Source organism: Sceloporus occidentalis, unplaced genomic scaffold, assembly GCF_023333645.1.
Source record: "Sceloporus occidentalis isolate IW3139 unplaced genomic scaffold, rSceOcc1.0.p SCAF_13, whole genome shotgun sequence".
In the NCBI taxonomy this organism is placed as follows: domain Eukaryota; kingdom Metazoa; phylum Chordata; class Lepidosauria; order Squamata; family Phrynosomatidae; genus Sceloporus; species Sceloporus occidentalis.
Window position 1 is genome coordinate 18,300,368 of NW_028316993.1, and position 20,112 is coordinate 18,320,479.

A 20,112-nucleotide genomic window follows, 5' to 3' on the forward strand; every position below is an offset into this window, starting at 1 on the left:
ATGTCCTTAAACGATGTGCTGCGAACACACAGAAAAGTGTGGGAGTAACAATGTTAAATTTAAAGAAGGGGGGGGGGAGGAAAAGGGAGGATTCAACCTACGCATCATTTTTGCTTTTAAATTCATTAAATTTAAAGAATTTAAAAGAAAAAAGATATGTAGATTGAATCCTCCCCTTTCCAATATCTTTCCTTTTTTTTGTAGCTCCTACCTTCTGAGTGTTTCCTCACTACCAGGTCCATTTCTGGTAATGGGGCTACTAACTGGAAGGAAAAGCAGCGGGGGAGAGGGGCAGTAGTGAAGCAAGCCCCAGTTTGGGGAAGAAACGTTTGACGTTCCACTGATGCATGCCCTCTTTTCATCTTAAAAATTGGATTAGATCTGAAAAATTGGGAGATTTGCTGCCTAGCTGTTTGGGAGAATTGGCTGTGTTTGACCTTGGAGCCCTCTGCAGGCAGAAGAGAAAAATATGTGTATGAAGCATCAAGCCTAGATAATAGGCAGCATGTATTGGCCACCCCAACAGCACAAACCCAGAACAGCCATGTGCTCTACTTTGTGGAGGGCAGTCTGTTTATAGTACAACCAAGGAACAGTCATATTTTATAATGGCTTCATTGGAAGGTGTCCTTGATTAAAAGAACAGTCCAATCTGAGTCTGATTTGGTTTGCAGTGATTCCCAAACTTTAGTTTTCCAGGTGTTTTTTTGCTTTAGCTCTCAGAATTCCTCACAGTTGGCCAAGCTGGCTGGGGCTTCTGGGAGCTGTAGTCAAAAACAGCTGGAGGATCAAAGTTTGGGGACCATTGGGTTATCACCTGGACCACAGATTGGGCAGGTACACCTGTCACCTGGTCACAGTCTCTCCCACTATAGTGAGCATTTATGCATGCAGATTAATATATGTAGAGATGTTGTAGTTTGGTTTTTTGCACCTGTTCCTATAAATTAGCTTATTGAGTATTGGTGGTGGGAGTTGCTTCTATGCACTTTTGATTGTGACTATAGAACAGCTAACAAGGTGAGCACTGAAGCCTGTAAAATTGCTTGAGCCTACAAAATATAAAACCCCCTGCTGCCTTATGTCCTGCTTTTGCTGGGCCAACAGAATAGGCTATAGAACAAGGATGGGCAAAGTGCAGCTCACGAGGTGCTTGTGGCCCCCAGGGGTCAGTAATATATATTTTTTGCACTCCCCCTCCTCCAAAAAGTGCCCATAATGTCTCTGGGGGATGTATTTCCACTATGTTTGAAACGCCCCTGGATCTGCAAGATTCAATATGAAATTTGGCAAAATAAATAAATAAATAAATTGGCCTCAGAACTGCCCCTCTTGTGCAATTGGACATCTTGTGTGGTGCCCCCCTGTGCATTGCCATAATTCTCTAGTGCAGTTGCATAGAGTGTTAGCAATGTAGCTCCATCATTATAAAGTTATGCCCAACACTTTAGTCTTTCTGTGACTGATACTTTAAAATCCATCACTTTGGTAAGTTGCAATGTAATAAATTAAATAAATTAAAAATTAAAGAAAAATGTAGGTGTAAAATATTTTCCCATTGAATATAAAACATAAACATTAAAGATAGGCCATACCATTGACCTATATGATTACACTTTACTTGTAACCATGCATTTTCATACAGATGTCAGTTAAGTCTTGTTGTTGTTGTTGTTGTTGTTGTTGTTGTTGTGTGCCTTCAAGTAATTTCTGACTTATGGTGGCCCTAATGTGAACATTAACACGCTTTTGTAAGCATTCATGGTCTTAAATTTATTCTACAGTATGCCTCAAGGAATAAGGTCAAGCACCAGCTTAAAGTAGGCCATGTAAAGGCCACCACTAATTGAACCAGTATATTTATCTACCGGATGATGCAGGATAACACCCTGATCTATGGCTGATCATCCTCTTTTGAACCTCATGTGTTCATCCTCTAAGATGTAATTCAGTAATTTCTCAGGCAGGTGGCTCACATAGCCTTTTACTAACAATGCACAGTAGGCTGGGAGGTATTTAGTGGGATCAGAATTATTTCCTTTTTATAAAAAGGGATAATGAAGACCTGATGCTAATTGTCCAGAACACATACTGTACAATTGATTAGTATAAACAATGCTGAAAGGACTCTAGCCTACCACTCTCCATTGGCATTAAGCAGTCCTAAAGGGATAATATAATCTCCAGGAGCTTTGCCAGTTTTTAACTGCAGAATAAGTTCATTAGGTTCCAAAATAGAAGCAGGTGCCTACTCAGGGAACCTGTCCAAATGAGCCACCTGAAACCTGCAGGCATCTGTCCCACTGCATAATTGCCTTGCAAATCTGCTTCCCGTTTATGTATTACCTGAAAAATAAAGGAATCCAGCCTGGATTCAAGGTTGTGTAAATCCCCCCACTGCTACCTTCCCAAAGGCAGCTGAATCACTTGTCTTTGATGGAGTAATTAACTGCTGTCAAATCTGTCTCTAAGAAGGTAGCTTTTTGATTCTCTTTCAGCTCAAGTCAATCCTTAGGGAGTACTGTCTTATTCTGTCCTCTATTTCCCAACTAGAAAATTTTTGTAACAATATATTCTCCAGTGAACCAGTGCTTAGAGTTTTGGATGTTAACATAACATCTGATCTGGGTTTCTCAAACAACGTTCTCTGGAACCCTACAGTCCCATGATAGGTTGCTAGAGATTCCATAAGAGATTGTGACTGAAAATGAAGCCATTTTTTTCTCAGCTGTAGATATAATCATTTTTATTTTAGGTTTCCTGAAACCTAAAAAGTATTTCAAGAGTTCCTGCAGGGTAAAAAGGTTGAGAAAGTCTGGAACATCAATAATGCTTACTTCATACTTTGTGGACATGGGCAGATTATCTAACCTGGAGATGGCTATTAAAATGAAGAACTGGCATCACTAGGGTTGGCTTCCCCCAATGTGGTAACTCATGGCATCACCCCCTCATTTATCTCTTCCAATTCCACACTATACAGAATCCTTAGTCTTGTTTTGTGTACTAATGTTACTCATCAGTCGTAATTTGTCATATTATCACTGAATGTAATGGCAACAGTTGTGACATAAACAACTAGGAAAATTAAAATTATACCTTTAAATTACAATATCCTATGTTCAGCCTAAATGTATTTACATGTACATAGTTTTATGGAGTTAAAGTAAAGATTTGGTAAGATGTGGTGTTTTTAAAGAATTTTAAAAAAGAATAATTTTTTAAAACATTGTTAAATTTTAAAATTTTAATTAAAAAACACACACCTGAGTGTCACACTACTCATACCATCTCATCTTCTGAGCTCCAGTGTTTCATATAGACGCAGGCAAACATCAGAGTCCATTTCTGCCAAAGGCAGATGTTTGGGGATCAGTGGTGTCACCTCCCTTTAGAGTGTCACCTAGTGCGTTCCATACCTCCTGCACCCCCATAGTGATGCCCTTGAAACCAGGCATCAGGCAGAAGAAAAAAGGAACTAACAATTGTAATTTGGGGTGGGTTTCCAGGTACTCTTTTCCTCTGGATGTTCTGGCCCAGCTTCAATTCTGTGTTGATAACAGACGCAAAGGAGAAATGGGTTGCTGTGTACAATACCTATTTTGCAGTTGCTGCAAGTGCCATTGCTGCCTCTTCACTCTCCGTGGCTACCAGCAGAAACGGAAAGCTCAGCATGGTGAGACATCAGTTTTAATTGGTGGGGCTCTTCTCCTCAAAACAGAGTACTGAATATTGAAGAGAGGCTTTTGCTTCTGAAGAGGTCCTCTTATTATCAGTGGCACAAACAGGCCAAGAGCCCTGTTAGGTTCAGGTCCAGGGCCCCATGTGCCGACAACATGGCTTTTTAAAAAATGACAAAGTCTACGAGAGAACAAGAGATGGAGAAAGTGAACTGGGGAGGGAAGACGTGAGAGAGTGAGAGCGCACAAGTGAGTGAGATATCACAAGAATGGGATGAGAGGGAAAATCTAGGGAGATGTTACTTGAATTCCAGAGTGGCAATAGAGGATCTAGGAGTCCAAGTAGACCACAAGTTGAACATGAGTCAACAGTGTGATGCGGCAGCTAAAAAGGCCAATGCAATTTTAGGCTGCATCAATAAAAGTATAGTGTCTAGATCAAGAGAAGTAATAGTGCCACTGTATTCAGCTCTGGTCAGGCCCCACCTGGAATATTGTGTCCAGTTCTGGGCACCACAATTTAAAAAGGACATTGAGAAACTGGAGCGTGTCCAAAGGAGGGCGACTAAAGTGGTGAAAGGTCTGGAAACCTTGCCCTATGAGGAACGACTCAGGGAACTGGTAATGTTTAGCCGGGAGAAGAGAAGGCTAAGAGGTGATATGATAGCCCTGTTTAAATATTTGAAGGGATGTCATATTGAGGAGGAGGGAGCAAGCTACAGGAAAAGAGATTCCACCTCAACATTAGGAGGAACTTCCTGACAGTAAGGGCTGTTCGACAGTGAAACAAACTCCCTCAGAGTGTGGCGGAGTCTCCTTCTTTGGAGGTCTTTAAACAGAGGCTGGATGGCCATCTCTCAGGGATGCTTTGATTGAGATTTCCTGCATGGCAGAATGGGGTTGGACTGGATGGCCCTTGTGGTCTCTTACTACTCTACAATTCTATGATTCTATGAATAATTAACTTCATGAGGGCCAGAAGCAGGTATATGGTCAAGATCCAAGGTAGCAGCGACTGGGGGAAATAGCATAGATGTTAAGACAATGTTTTCATATGGAAGATCAGAATAATTGTTTTGCTTTTGCCTGCCTAAGAATGAGATCTTTTTGTTTCTCAGGGGCTGGAACCGAGATAGTGTCTGCAAACTAGATAGTGTCACTGTCTATCTGTCTGGGGGCTTCTCTGGGCACTGCTATCCAGAAAGGAAACCTTTCCAAATATTTATACAGACCCATGGATGTATATCTAGCAATAAGTCATTAGTCAAGTTCCCTTATTTCTTTACTTTGTCTTTTCTTTGCTCACCAGGCTCACATCCAGAATGCTACATTGGCAGGTGGGGTTGCTCTTGGTTTCTCAGCTTCCATCATCCAGTACCCTTGGATTGCAATGACTTTGGGTCTGACAGCTGGAGCATTCTCTGTGCTTGGGTTTGCCTTTCTAAAGGTAAATGGTCCCCATTTTGAATTGTTCTGGTTCTGATTATGAACAAGGAAAAGACTGTACATGCTAATTGGAATCTTGTTGGTGGCATAAAAAGGTAAATGTAAAGGTTTCCCCTTTGACAAGGTTGTTAAGTCATATCTGACTGTAGGAGGTGGTGCTTATCTCCGTTACTAAGCCAAGGAGCCAGTGTTGTCAAAGACGACTCTATGGCCAATTTTAAAAGATATGTCTAAGATGCTGAGCCTATTTTAGAAATAAAGTTTAGCAACTTGAATAGTTCCTTTAAAGTTCAAACTAAAACCCAAAACAGATGCATTTCCCTGTTAACATGAAAACCATCAGCTGCTGCCGATGGTGGCTTTCAACAGTCTACATTTCCAGGTCATCATGGGCCACCCACAATCTGTACAACCAGCCCCATTACATTAGACAGACAGCTTCTGTTAAACACTTAACTTTGTGTCTCTTTGTTTTTCACATGTTCCTTTCCACTGTCTCCAGGAACGCCTAGATCCAGCACTGAGGATTCATGATACCTGTGGAGTTCATTACACATTTGGCTTGCCCAGTTTTCTTGGAGGAATTGTCTACATTATTCTGATTATAATGAACAGTTTGGAGAACCTAACAGTGTAGGTTGAACTTGTTTATTTATATTATCTTATTGAATGCATGTCTCCACAAAGATTAACCCAGCTTTCCACCTCTAAATGCAGGAAATCTACTACTCCAGCACCTTTGATAGGTAAACATGCATCCTATGCTTAAAATCCTCTAAATATGGTATGCATAAATTTGATTGCCTAATATCCTTTCCCTCTACTTCAGATTAATTGCTCATGAGTAGACAAGATCTAGCATATGACAACAAAGATTAACCCACTGATTTTCAAACTGTCTAGCATCCATAGGTAGCTGATCATTCTAATTGATTCCCATTGATTCTCAGTTTTGCTGGTTTCCTCAAACGATCTGCTATGTGGCTTTGAAATGCCATTTTAAATTTACATACTGCTGTGACACTATATTGGTCATTTCAGAGCACTCTGGGTAGTTTAAAATGGTGGCTTGAGGCAGCCTGCTAATACTGGGATAAGAAGTCCACAAACACAGCAAGAGGGTAGTTCGTTGATCCCCCACTCCCCAAACATAGAGCTGGTCCTGTTCTGGAAAACCATTTTTCCAAAACATAGAAGCTCCTCAATTTGAAACCAGTAATTGCAGGCAAAAGTCCTTGGGAGACAGGCACTTCTGCAGGAATACTCTAGGACACATTCAGTCCAAATAGATGAAAGAAAAGACCCTACATTCTCAGTCAGTATCCTACCTGAAGGGAGTGTGTGCCAAGGATGCCTTGGTACTGGATTTCCACAGCAAATATGTAAGAGACCTTTGCTTTTTAGGGAACTATTTTCACACCACAGCTGGTCTTCCAGAAAGGTTTGAAAGCCACTCCTATGGGTTGTAAGGCCTACAAGACAATAAATAACCTGGACTTGAACTGTCTACGGCTTTAAAGGTCATCATCAGGAAGAGTGCCAGCATGGTATAGTGATTTGAGTGTTGGACTGCGACTCTGGAGACCAGGGTTCAATTCTCTGCTCAGCTATGAAACCCACTGGATGAGCTTGGACAAGTCACATGCTCTCAGCCTCAAGTGAAGGCAATAGTAAACCGTCTCTGAACAAATCTTGTCCAGAAAACTCCATGATAGGTTCTCCTTAGGATTGCCATAAGTCAGAAATGACTTGAAAACACAAAACAACAATTCTCCCTTACGGACCAGCCTGTGCTTTAAGGTCTGCTGAGGGGGGCTTTCTTTCTACCCCACCTCCCTCACAGGTACATCTGTAGTAACACAGAAGTGGGCCTTCTCAGTGTCTGTCCCCAGGCTCTGTAACTCCCTTCCCGGAGAAATTAGACTGACACCTTCCTTCCTTCCTTTTTGCAGACAAGCATTTTCTATTCTGGCAGGCATTTGATGGGTGATTGTATAAGACTCATCTTACACAATGTGTTGGATATTGCTAATTGTTCTGGTGTGCATGTGTGTTTTAATGATATATGTTTTTTATTGTTTTATTGTGTTTTAACTTTTGCATCTTGTGGATTTTTAACATTTTAAAAACAATGTTGTAAACTGCTTTAAGTCTCAATCTGGGGAAATGAGAGTGAAGTGGAAAATAACTCTGGGACAAATGGAAAATGTATAATACAGGTATATACACCACTGGTGGTTCATGTCTCCCCTGCCAGAAGGGCAGATTTTGGAAAGCTTGAAGGGAGCTATTCAAGGTGATGGGTCTATTTGTGGGACAGTTTTCAGCACCTTGAGAGTTCCTCTAAACTCTGCAGTGGATTCACCAGCTCACTGGGGTGGGAGCCACCAACTGCCACTGGTTTGCACAGCACAGATGTAGAATTCTAGTGAGTATGTTGAAATTCCAGCTGTCTTGATACGTTTTCATGTTAGAAATTTTCTGATCTGCAAATTATTAATTTTATGGTATGGACATTTTCAGATTGGGTTATGAAGCTTTGATTGAAAGTGGTGCGCTCAGTCTGAGCATGGCCCTCGGTATGATTGGCGGTCTCATTACAGGTCTGTGTTTGTTGAAAGGACTCTTCTATAGTTTGTTATAGGAATACACTGTTGTATTAAGGACTGTGTGTACTGTACTAAAAAGAGGATTTGGGAACAACTTCTGGATCAAACCTGGTTGATTTATACTGCTTCAGATCTGCTCAGATTGGGATTGGATCGGTCAAACTTAGAGTTGGAGCTGCTCAGTTGTCTGGATCTAATTAAAGTCAGCCTTTAAATTTCCAATTTAACTGCTTTGAGTTTTATGTTGTACTTCAGTATTGTTTTTGTGAGGCACATCTATTATGATACAGCTATACACACAGCAATAAAGAAATCTTGTTATTACATGATCTTACTTCCACTTTTTTTCTCAGGCGGCTTCTTAACCTGCAAGTTCTGGAAAGCACCTCCTATAACCAAATACTTTGATGATCAAGCTTATTGGGAGGTAAGTTTCAAATGTGTGTTAGATTTTGGTCACTGTGGAGATTAAGAATTATCAGGGCAGCATTTTGGTCAAGAGTCCTTTTGCTTCTCAACAGCCACTCATTCACATGCAGAGTGGAAGACATGAAGCAAAGTGGGCTATGTCTTCAGTTTGATGCCTCTGGTAGTGGCAAAGAAAGGAGCTAATACAGCCAAACTGGACTGCCAGGACCATCTTTTTATCATTGACTTGAATTGGTCATCAGCTCTTTTAAGGGAGCTATGGAAATTGAAGTTCTTTTGAAGTCAAAAGATCTCTAATGGAAATTTAACGTCCTTCCCAAACTATAGAATACTTTCAGTCCAAACTGATGAATGGAAAGAGCTTCCAGAATTATTTAGGGGGAGACATGCCAATTCACTGTTGTAAACTGGATTCTAATAATATAGGCATATCTTTAAAAAGGTGAATTTGGCCAAGCCAACTGAGGTTTTAATGGCAGCTACATCAGGCAAAATATAGTTGTGCCCCTGCCTAAACTGGTTGCCTTACGGTTGCATAATGCTGGGGTGTGAATGGTGTGGATCTCCAGATGTTATTGGATTGGAACTTCCAGAGGCTCCAGGCATTGCATTTATGGTATGGAATGATGGGAGCTGCAGTTCAACATTTGGTTGGCTAGCTTTAGATTAGTGCAAAGCGAAATGCAACTTTTTGAAAAAGCATAGTTCAAGAAGAACCGTCTATTCTATATTTACCATCTTGTTCTAAACCGTTTAGGGCAGGCCCTTGAGAGATGTTCCAAAAGACATTTTTATTCTGCACGTAATTCCCCCCTAGAAAAACCTTTTTATCCATAGGTATGTTAGCAACCAGTGGTTGTCATAACAGTTCCAAAAATTGTTTGAAAACTGATCCTGTGTACAGTTACCTGGACATAAATGCTTTTAATCACACACACTAGGATCACACCATATATTTTGATATAAGAAAAATACATCTCCACTTGGGATATATCTAAACTTAGGCCAGGATCCAAAGATTGTGGTGTGCCTTCAAGTTGTTTCCAACTTATGGTAAACCTATCACAGAGTTTTCTTTGCAAGATTTGTTCAGAGGTGAGTTTGCCATAGCCTGGATGAGAGAATGTGACTTACCCAATGAGTTTCTATGGCCAAGCAGGCATCCGAACCCAGGTCTCCAGTTAGAGTCTAGTGCTGTAACCATTACACAGTGCTAATTTCCAAAGAATAAACTGGAGAAAACATCTGAGCACAATCTTGTGATATCTTCTATTAATTGTAGCGTTGCACTGTAAAAATAATCAGGATTGGACTTCTTGCCCAATGCCCAGAACACAAGTTATTTACTTATTAAGTTGCATTGAAAGCAGGAGCTCTCTCCTCTCTAAATACTTTCAAAGTTCCACAAAAGAGGAAACTAGACAGTTGTTTGTTAACGTTTTTCTGTTAGATTTCTCATGCTATACTGTGTTCTTTTCTCTAGTTCCCACATTTAGCTGTTGGATATTGAATACAGCCATCAAGTTTAAAGGAAGCTAGGCAGCATTATTTTCTATTTGCTGTCACCAGAATGTGTAAAGTGAGAATTTGTATCTGTTTCCTTAAAGCTGCCCCAAGTTCTTAGTTCATCTTTCTGCAAGAAAGAATTGCTTGCAAGGCTAAATGAATAACATTGCTGTTTCTTTTTAAGAATATTTGTGATCCACATTCTTTTATGTAATATATACTATGTATATAGCTTATTCTTTAATATGATTTTTTTTTGTGGAGGGGTGAGGTACAATGTCATGTTAAATTTCAATCTTTTAAGACTCCCTCGCATACACACAAAAAAGCACTCTGGTTTTCACAGGATGCAGGAAAAAAACTCCTGCATCTTAAGTAGCAAACTATTGCCGTCCAGCTGCTGTTGTTGTTGGACTGTACCTCCCATCCTCCCTTAGGGCTGATGAGATTTGCTAAAGAGCCACACAGCCTCTGTCTTCACCAGCTGTTGTTATCCACCTCAATCCAATACAGGGAGAGGCGGGATACAAATAAATATTATTATTATTATTATTATTATTATTATTCCAACTACCCTGTGACGATTAAAACACCTACTTATCAGACAGCTTGGAACTGCCATCTCCACTTTCCGTTTCTTCTATGGGTTGGGCTTGATCCTTTCTTCATCTTGACACTGATCACTGGAATCAGCTGCCCTCTGATAAAGAGCAGCATGATCCTCTGTTTCAGAGGAGTGTGGTGTTACCTGAGCCCCCTAACCCTTGTATCTAATGTCAGAGGGACCAGAAGTTAGTAGATGTTACAAAGAATTTGGAAGGCTGAGGTTTAATTCCACAAGACCAATAGCTTCTGCTTGGAATACAACTATTGAAGAGAAGTTAGTGCACCAATGTCTTAGAGGCCCAAATGAGAGCTCTTTCCAAAATGGGAGCAGCCTCTTTGCGTCTTTCCTATTTTAAGAAACCAATACTATTAAATATTAGTGCCTAAATTTCCTTGTTTTGCTCCCTTCATAATTTCTCTCCCCCGTCCCCTTTTTTGTTTGCTTTAAACCTCTAAACCTAAGAGTGGAAACTATCTTGTTTTTATTCCCCTGTAACCTGCTCTTGGAACCTTTTTAACTGAGAGGTGGGGCATAAATGATTTAAATAAGTTGCAGGAGGCAGAGAGGCAGCGCAAGCAAGTTGCCCTTGAAGGATAATTGCTCTATTTTTAAATTTTTCACTAATCACCTTCTAGTTAATGTTGTACAGAACCCCATACACAGTTGGAAAGCTTCTGAATCACTACCCTGGTTCCCTTCAGATGTGTTGACTACAACTTCCAGCAGCCACAGCTCCACACATCTGAAGGATGCCACAATGGGAAAAGCTGCACTATACCACTGATTATGGAGAATATGCATGATTCCAATAAATCCATGCATGTTTACACCCAATTCATTAAAAAACCCCACCCACAAATCCCTTAAATTTTGTCCCTTACTCAGGAACAGTAACTATATTATGAAGGCACATCATACATAAAAGAGATATGAAATAAATGTTTATATAGTTTAATATTCATTATAACAAAAACATTCAGCAAGAGGACTTAAGGCCCTCTTTTACTTCTCAGTTTTACATCTATCATACAATAAAATGTTTAATGTCAGAAGCTACAAGTAGAGAACAGAATAAAAAAATGGAAATGTGTTTCATGATTTAAAAGTGTAGACAGTTCTCATTTTCAGTGATATCAGAGGGTAAATGTTACAAATGTGGAAGTGTGTAATTTAAAATAATAGGGCAGACTCTGTCACTTATTGCCACAAATCTTCTGTGCGACCAAACTTGAAGACCAAACCTCTGTAAATAAAAGATACACAAGTTTTAAAATGTTAGGGAAACCAAGGTGAAAATAAATGGGCATAAATGACTTTCAGAGACTGCTTCCAACAGTAACTGAGATGCCTAACAGGAAAATGACACAAAGGCCTGTTACAGACAGCCAAAATAAAGCTGCTTCGAGTCACAGTGGAGGTATGGTGTTTCAATGATGCATGCGTCCTAAGAGTCCAGAAGTCGCACCAAAGCCAAGCTCCAGACTGGACCGTGGCTTTGGTGCGACTTCTGGACTCTTAGGACGCATGCATCATTGAAAACCATACCTCCACTGTGACTCGAAGCAGCTTTATTTTGGCTGTCTGTAACAGGCCAAAGGGATATTTCCTATGGGGAGATATGGTAGGCAACTTGGGGATGCCAGAGCTACCTTTCATGTTTTGGTAGGATAACGAATTAACATCACACCCCATCATTTATGACCTACATATGATGAAAAGGGGAGTTCCCCCCACTTCACTGCAGAACCACAAATAACACAGCTAGAATTAAGCCCTTAAATCTCACCCATTTCAGTAGAAAAATTAAGCATGCACTTACTTCTGTTTCAGAGGGGATGAACTATTTCAAAGAGTTTAACTGTAGTTTTTTGTGAGTTTGTTCTAGAAGAGTTTATTCCTCACATTTTGCCATCATTTGTGGCTGCCACAGATGCTGGTGAAATGTCAGGAATAAACTCTTCCAGAACACGGCCACATAGCCCGAAAAAACCACAAAAAAGTATGGATGCCAGCTGTGAAAGCCTTCGACCTCACAGTTTAACTGTAGCTACCTTTTCTGTGAACTAATACCTGTGTATGTACCTTCCTGAGCAAAGAAACCACCCCACTCTAATGCAAAGCTTGTTCTACTAGATTAAACTGTGTAGCTAGTACATAAGATTCTCTTGGTGCTTTATTTCATCTTTATACTACTTTTGCCATTTTATTCTCGGACTGTGATTTACTGTTGGTTTTGATGTTGCAAGTTACTTATTTTTGTGTGGTTTGCCTTATGTGATTAAAAAAAGAAAGAAACAGATATGTGTGCTTACCCAAAAAAGATAAAAGCATTTTGGAAAAACACTGCTATTCCTGGGTATACAGCTGGTTTATCTGGTTTGTCTGAGAAAGAAAAAAATGTTTAAGTTTGATTACCAGATGTTTATTCCTAGACCTAAGCCCCACCAATGTCTACCTGATCTATTTTGTAAATTCTGAAGGCATTACCAGATGGCTATTTATGATGCCATTGCTATCTGGAAAAGAGCTTTTGTTTTACAGTGCTACCTCGGGTTACGAATTTAATTCGTTCCGCGGCGCCGTTCGTAACCCGATACATTTCGCAACCCGAAAAGCCGCTGGAAAGCCGCTAGCCGCGCTTTGAATTTCGTGCCAAAACGCGCCGAAAAGATTTTCGTAACCCGAAAAATCCTTCGTAACCCGGAACAGTTTTTTTAAATCTAACTTTTTCGTACCCCGGAAATTTCGTAACGCGGTGAATTCGTATCCCGGGGTACCACTGTATTTATTTACTTGCAGTATTTTTATACTGCTTTCTATCACAATGATTCTCATATTGATTTACAGTAACAAAACCATTGATTAAAACAATTCACTTAAAACCATTTACGTTTGAACAACACAAGAAAGCAGAACAAATACATATTAAATCTGTACAAAATGTATCAACTATATATCATAAACCAAATGTTGATATCTCATGTGTACTTTTACACGTTCTTTCAACCAGGCACTGAGGCTATAATAATAAATGTACTTAACAAATAATCTCAGTGCGAATTCTCAATATATGTGTATGACTGGACTGACAGTGCAATGAATTACATTTACTGCAAGCAGTGGGGCCTTCTTCCCTGTAAATATCTGCAGGATTGTTGCTTGAGTAATCTATGTTTACCACATTTATAGTCTGCCTTTATCGTTTAAAGCACAAGAACATAAGAGTTCCCAGGAATTTCCTATTCAGTCAGTGGTAAGATCCAGAACCAATTAATTTAATCAAGCTTGCTATATTTTGATCCTTTGGACCATAGTCCTCCATAGGCAAAAGTATACAGAAAAAGAAAACAACCCCATGGCAAACGTAATCCCTGGAAAAGTAACACCTCAGGTCCATTCTCTGTCCAGGGGAATTCCATTTCATTATTATTTACATACTATCATTAACTGGCACCTTTAGAAGAATTTCAAAAGCAAAAGACAGAGCCCTGCCCAAAGGAACTTAAAAATTCAACAAAGGAATTTATAATCCAACATTTATATTTACATGCTAAGGCAGAGATGGTCAGCTGGCCCTCTTTGGCTATGCTGCAGATTTAGGCTGCTGGGAGTTGCAGTCGAACACCTAGACATTGCCTAACCTGCGGTAAGGTGTTCATTTCAAAGGTTGATGCCTACCGTTAATAACATAGCCTCCAAAGAGAACCCACATGGAAGCAATCAGAGATCCAAAAGCCAACATGAAGCCGATGAACAGCCAGATGCGAGCACCTTAAAAAACAAACACAGACATATTTTATTTTTAAGATTAGCGGCTCCACTGTTGTTTTTTGTACTAGGACAAAAAATGGATGCTTATGTAAGTTTTGTAAAACATCTGTCTATTAGACAAAGTCTACATTTTTCACATCTGAAAATATCATAATGCAATGTTTAAAGCCTTGCGAATTTGAGATACCCTGTCCTTAAACTCTTTTCCTTTGTGAAGGAAAGATTTTTTCATTACTACACCTACAATACCCTCTTCATTTGTGTCCAGTGGACTGGAGTGTATGGAGCCAGGGACATCAAAGTTTAGATCCCTGCATAATTATCAAGACAGCATAAAGATATGTATAATTTAGCAAGTTTGCTAAGAAATATATACCATGTAACTTATACATGTATACACTTTCTTCAGCAAAACAACTTAAGAGAAAATCAGTTCTTTTCATTTCTGCAGAAGCAGCTGTGGAGAGTGCTGTGAATTGTCCCATGTGACGCTACTAGCTTAATTTCTCCTGGTTCTTTATGTAGTTTTTTTAAAAAATTAAAACTGATTTTCATGCTCTATAAATAAGGCACGAAATGAATATTCCAGTGATACAACATGCATGCTGTGCTTAAAGAAGCAGTGCTTAAAACAAAAGAAGTAGTCCACTTGCCCATAGGACTGAACTTGCCCAGTATGTCTTGCCAAAACAAGGAGATGGAAATCCAGGAGGAAAGCAGCTAGCTTTAAGCTGCATGAAAGGAATTTTACTATTTGACAGGTATGTATGTGAAAATGAGACTGCTTCTGTGGTGAACCATAAACTGAATGCAGCAAGAGTTGAAAAATGCAAACAACTAGATTACCTGTTTGTCCAAGGCAGCCCTCACTATAACTATCCCCACGCACTTGTCCATTTGAGACAGCATTGATCCTATACAAAGAAAACAGAACAGAGCTCAACACATTTAGCACTTTGGGACAGTCAAAGAACTCCACATGTATTTTAACCCTGTTGCAATCCAAGGATCATTGTAAAACTGGATTATATCATTATTCTATGTTACTGTTGAGGGTAAGATGGTAAGATTAGGCAAATATCTAATGTTATTTGGCAAATTCATTGCAGAGGTAAGATTTGAACAGAATTTTCTGCTTTACAACTGCTGCTCTGCTGCAAGAGCTCTCTGTGAGTTAGAGTCCACTGTGTCCATCTGCATAACATTTCATTTAATACCAACTGTTTTAAAAATGTAAACTGATCGGAATAAAATTTGAAAAAAACATACTAAATGGTACTGTTGTTGTTGGACTGGAGTCACATATCTGGTCACAGCGACATTATCAGTCTGAATGTTCCACACTCAATAGTGCATCATATCATCCTGAAGACAACCCAGTCCATGCTGCATGTGGATTTTCTTGCGACTAACCTGGGATCACTTGCACCAGGTTGCAGAATGGAAGATGCAAGTGGCTATTTTGGGACAAGTTTTTTTTTTAACCAGTTACCTGTTTAAAAATTCTGATACCATGGAGATAGGATGGTTCAATTATGAGCACTGCTTTTTTGTGTGCATCTTTTCAGTATGTATGTTCTTATTTCTCTAGCAAGGCATGATCTGGGCCCCAAATACATCAGATTCTGTGCAAGAATATGCAGTTTTAAATTACGGTGAAATAAAAGGGCAAATATGAATTCTTTTGAACTAAATAAAGCTATCAGTCAGTAACCATATGCCCATTTGCTTGGAATAAGCCCAATGACATTATGAAACTTACATCTGAGTAAACATGCCTAAATGAGGTTATAACACAGTACAGAATACTTTAGTTCAACTCTACATCTTTAACTTCTTTCCTATAACCTATGTTACTGTTACTCAAAATGGTGGTCCATGGACCATCACTGGAGCATTTCCAGTAAAGAAATAAATAATGGTACCCAGTGGGCACAAATATGTACTGGTCCCTGGCACAACGATTAAAAATAACCACAGACTCCTACATCAGACAGTTGAAGAAACACTGAGCTACATATCACCTGGCCTAATGGATTTATTTTATCAAAACAAAGAGCAATAAATGATTTGTTTAAATACAGGAAATTTTTAATATAGGTTCTCCAAAAATAGTAATATTATTAAAATGTGTATTATACATACATTAGAAATGCAACCGTAGCTATGACTCCACATGCATGGTATGAATGGTTGAACTGTTTTGAATCTGGATATTTAACAGCTGCATCTATGATAATCCACCAACCTGTAAAAAACTATTTGAACACAATTATCAACACAATGCTGACATAAAGCTATTACCATGCTTATCAGACATTCAATGAAAGTGGCTACAATAAGGAGCCAGCGAGGGAACATTTCAGTTGTCAAGGACGCAGAAAAAACAATCTTTAAAGGCTCTAAAAGGGAAACTTAAATTGCTGCACTATAGTTTTGTCAGCAAATTTGACTCTTTTGCACTGGTTGCTTTCTTCCAAACAAAAGAAGGAAAGATGAAGACTTTGTAGAAAGATACCATTGTCATGAATTTCTATCCTTGTGAATAGTTTATTTATTCATCTTGTTCCCAGGTTTTGGCTTTGTATATAATAGGAGCGGTACATGTGGCCCAAGGACCAAAACACACTGCAGAAATAATCCAGTTTGAGACCACTTTAACTGCCTTGGTTCCATGCTAGGGACTTCTGGGAACTGTTGTTTTGTGAGACATTTAGGCCTGTTACAGACTGCCAAAATAAAGCTGCTTCGGGTCTCTTTGGAGGTATGCTGTTTAAATGATGCATGGGTCCTATGAATCCGGAAGCTGCACCAAAGCTGCACTCCATTTCTTAGGAATGGAGTGTGGCTTTGGCGCAACCTCCGGACTCTTAGGACCCATGCATCATTTAAATAGCATACCTCCAAAGAGACCCGAAGCAGCTTTATTTTGGCAGTCTGTAACAGGCCTTAGTCTTCTTTGTCTGAGAGCTCTGGTGCCTCAATAAGGGTTCCCTATCGCTGAGCCAGGGCAGTTAAAGCGGCCTCAAACTGGATTATTTTTGCAGTGTGTTTTCGACCCAAGTGTCTTAAATCTGAAACTCCTATCAGGGCCTGGCCAGGATTCCCAAAAAGTTCAGAAGCAGGGAGCTGCAGCCCCAAAACAACAAGTTGCCCACAGCCGATGTATGATGTTACAGACTTTACACGTTATTATTATTATTATTAACCTTATTTATGAAGCGCTGTAAAGTTACACAGCACTGTACATGCAATCTTCTTAGTTAGACGGTTCCCTGCCCTCGGGCTTACAATCTAAAAAGACATGACACAGAAGGAGAAGGCAACATGGGTATTATGCATCTCACAGCTGATGACATTTCATGTACCTGAGAAAAGTAGGGTCTAGCCCACAAAAGCTTATGCCACAAGATAGCTTTTATTAGGTGACATACCATACTGTTTTAGCTGCAACACAATACTGAAGTTACCACTCAGGAATTTAGTACATATGCAGAACTATTAAATCAAATTAAATTAAACAGACTTTGAATAACATTTTAAAAACTTAATCTTGTTTTAAGTTAGTGTCTTGGGTCCATCTTGGGTCCGATCTCAGGAAAGTGGTGTGGTATAAATTCAACAGATAAATGAATAAATGAACAAAGCACATGTTTATAGGATATAGTGAAGCTATTACGGAAATCAGCGAGAGTTCTGACCAGCTTTCAGGCAAAGACTAGCAAAAACATTTGAGGGGCAAGAATAATACAAGTCAGTCAGTTTAAAAACAGTTATACACACCAGGACCCCAGCGGCAATAGAAGCGATCGTGTTTCGTTTTTCTCCCCAGTCGACGCATTCGGAGCACCTCATGCTCTCAAGGAACCCAGACATGTCTCAGCGCTTTAAGAAACCTGCAAGAGAAAATGAGTTTCATTTCTTTTCCTTTGGCTTTTTAAAAGTGCACATTTTTAAGTGGATTAAAACTTTAAGCATACTAATCCTCTAAATGAGCACATGTAACTATCACACACCAGTGCGAGTACGCATTACTATACTTATACACAACGGGGCTGGGAGCTGTGTGGCCCTCCAAATACTGTGGTTGACAAAAGTCGCTAGGAACCGCAGTCCAAATATTCCCAGCCACTTTTGTCAACCGCAGTCAATAGTAATGCTGAGTGATGGAGGAGGAGCGCACAACATCCACCGCTGGGACACACTTGGAAGGATACCAGCATAATGGCATGCTCAGTAAATGGACTGGAGACCAGAGTTTGCTTCCCTACTCAGCCAGGAAACCCTCTTGGGGAAATCGCATTCACTCTCAGCCTCAGAGGTGCCATTTAGGGTCGCTCTCAGTCGGAAACCACTTGAAGGCACCCAACAACACAGAAGCACCTTTGAGACTCCCGGAAAGATGTTCTTTTGGTGCCTGTTTATCAAACCATTTCCTGTATTGCTATGTACTGTATATGTATTATCCTACTTGAGAGTATGTATTTTCCCTGGATGAAGATTAACCATCCATTATGAAGCAAGCCCTCCCTCCAGTCCATCTGCCTTGGTCCAGGCCTTGGAGGTAGAGAGGAACTGCTGGACCACATCCCCTTTCCCTCCATCACTCCCTTCTCCTTCTGTGTCATGTCTTTTTAGATTGTAAGCCCGAGGGCAGGGATCCGTCTAACTAAAAAGATTGCATGTACAGCGCTGTGTAAATTTACAGCGCTTCATAAATAAAGGTTAATAATAATAATAATAATAATAATAAAGAAAGGCGTTGGCGGCAATGAGCTTTCCTAGACTTCAGGCTCCTTGCCCAGAAGCCTAGGAAAGCACCAGTCAAAGATGCCTCTCTGTCTGCAGCTGGGCCAGTTTCTGGAAGAGCTTGATGGGTTTCCACTCCCTTCGGCTGCGTCTGGTGCCTTCCATCCTGGTAGCGTCCAAAGGCAGGCATCTTCCTTTAATGCGAATTGATAGGTCTGTCCCTGGCTTCCCACTCCACCAAATGCATCTGAGGAAGTGGACTGAGGTCTAGGGAAGCTCATTGCTGCCGGCTTCCTTCTTCCAGGGAGCCTCAGAGGGGCTGCATGGTTTTAAAGCCGCTGTTGTTGATATCATTATCATGATCATGATCATTTCAGGGAGTCTCGACAGGGGACAAGACCGATCTCTCGGCAACTGATTCCAGAGACTAACGCGGCTATGTTTTAGACTGTGACCCTGAGGGCAGGGAGCCGCCTATTATCCCCGCTGTTGTAAGCCGCCCGGATTCCCAGCGCTTGGGCGGCATAGAAAGAAATCCTGTTATGATTCTTGTTGTTAAGAATAACAAAGCTTAGGCTGCAGAGGGAGCAAGGACCAGCCCAGGAGTGAAGCATCATGGGAGCTGCAGTCCATAATGAGGATGATGGTAATAATAATAATAAGCCAAGCCCTGGATGGCGCCGGGGAGACTCCCGAGGAGGCGGGCCCCGGGCAGCTTAGGGCCCCCTCCGGCCCCACTCACCCTCCTGCTGCTCCGGGGCTCCCTTCAGGCGACCGGCTCCGCTCCCTCAGAGTAAACAAAAGGAAAGGGGTCGGCTTCAGGACCCGGATGATGGGAAGGCCCCAGCGGCAGCTACCGAAGGCACTCTTGTGCGCAAGCGCGGCGGGTTTAGGATCGCTCGTGCGCAGGGGATGCTGGGTAACAGTCTTTCCAGCTACAGCGGTGTTGTTGTTTTGACAGCTTGCGTCGAAGCGGAAAGGCTGGCTGTCCAAGTACGCATGCGCAGTTTAGCTCGGCGAGGGAAAGGGCCGCGCATGCGCTGTTTGGTTCGGTGGAGTCCGCACTATGTATTGAAAAGGACCGCGCATGCGCTACCTGGTTTGGTGGAGTCCGCTTTATGGAAGAGGGAAAGGGCCACGCATGCGCTGCTTGGTTCGTTGGAGTCCGCTTTATTAAGACGGAAACCGACGCGCATGCGCTACTTGGTTCCGTGCAGTCCGCTCTGTGTATTGAAGAGAGAAAGGGCTGCGCATGCGCTACATGGTCCAGTGTAGTCGGCAATATGTAAACAACAACAACAACAAAATCATAATA

General features: G+C 40.8%; 2 protein-coding genes across 6 annotated transcripts in view; one reads left to right on the forward strand and one right to left on the reverse strand.

Moving 5' to 3' along the window:
- RHCE (Rh blood group CcEe antigens) overlaps window positions 1–11,521 on the forward strand; it is a 27,957-nt gene extending 16,436 nt beyond the window's left edge. For all 5 annotated transcript variants that reach the window (XM_089479410.1, XM_089479409.1, XM_089479407.1 and 2 more), the window contains 6 exons: window positions 3,510–3,676; window positions 4,990–5,127; window positions 5,629–5,759; window positions 7,650–7,729; window positions 8,089–8,162; window positions 9,648–11,521. In XM_089479410.1, the coding sequence (XP_089335536.1) occupies window positions 3,510–3,676; window positions 4,990–5,127; window positions 5,629–5,759; window positions 7,650–7,729; window positions 8,089–8,162; window positions 9,648–9,674 (617 nt within the window). In that variant the 3' untranslated portion in view covers window positions 9,675–11,521. The remainder of the gene's footprint in view (window positions 1–3,509; window positions 3,677–4,989; window positions 5,128–5,628; window positions 5,760–7,649; window positions 7,730–8,088; window positions 8,163–9,647) is intronic.
- Window positions 11,206–19,717, reverse strand: TMEM50A (transmembrane protein 50A). The gene is made up of 7 exons (XM_089479412.1): window positions 19,540–19,717; window positions 17,832–17,944; window positions 16,194–16,306; window positions 14,895–14,962; window positions 13,956–14,048; window positions 12,590–12,659; window positions 11,206–11,520 (listed from the first exon to the last, which is right to left on the reverse strand). Exons 2-7 carry the CDS (start codon window positions 17,922–17,924, stop codon window positions 11,475–11,477), a joined length of 483 nt encoding a protein of 160 aa, XP_089335538.1. The 5' UTR covers window positions 17,925–17,944; window positions 19,540–19,717; the 3' UTR covers window positions 11,206–11,474.
- Between the last annotated feature and the right edge of the window lie 395 nt (window positions 19,718–20,112).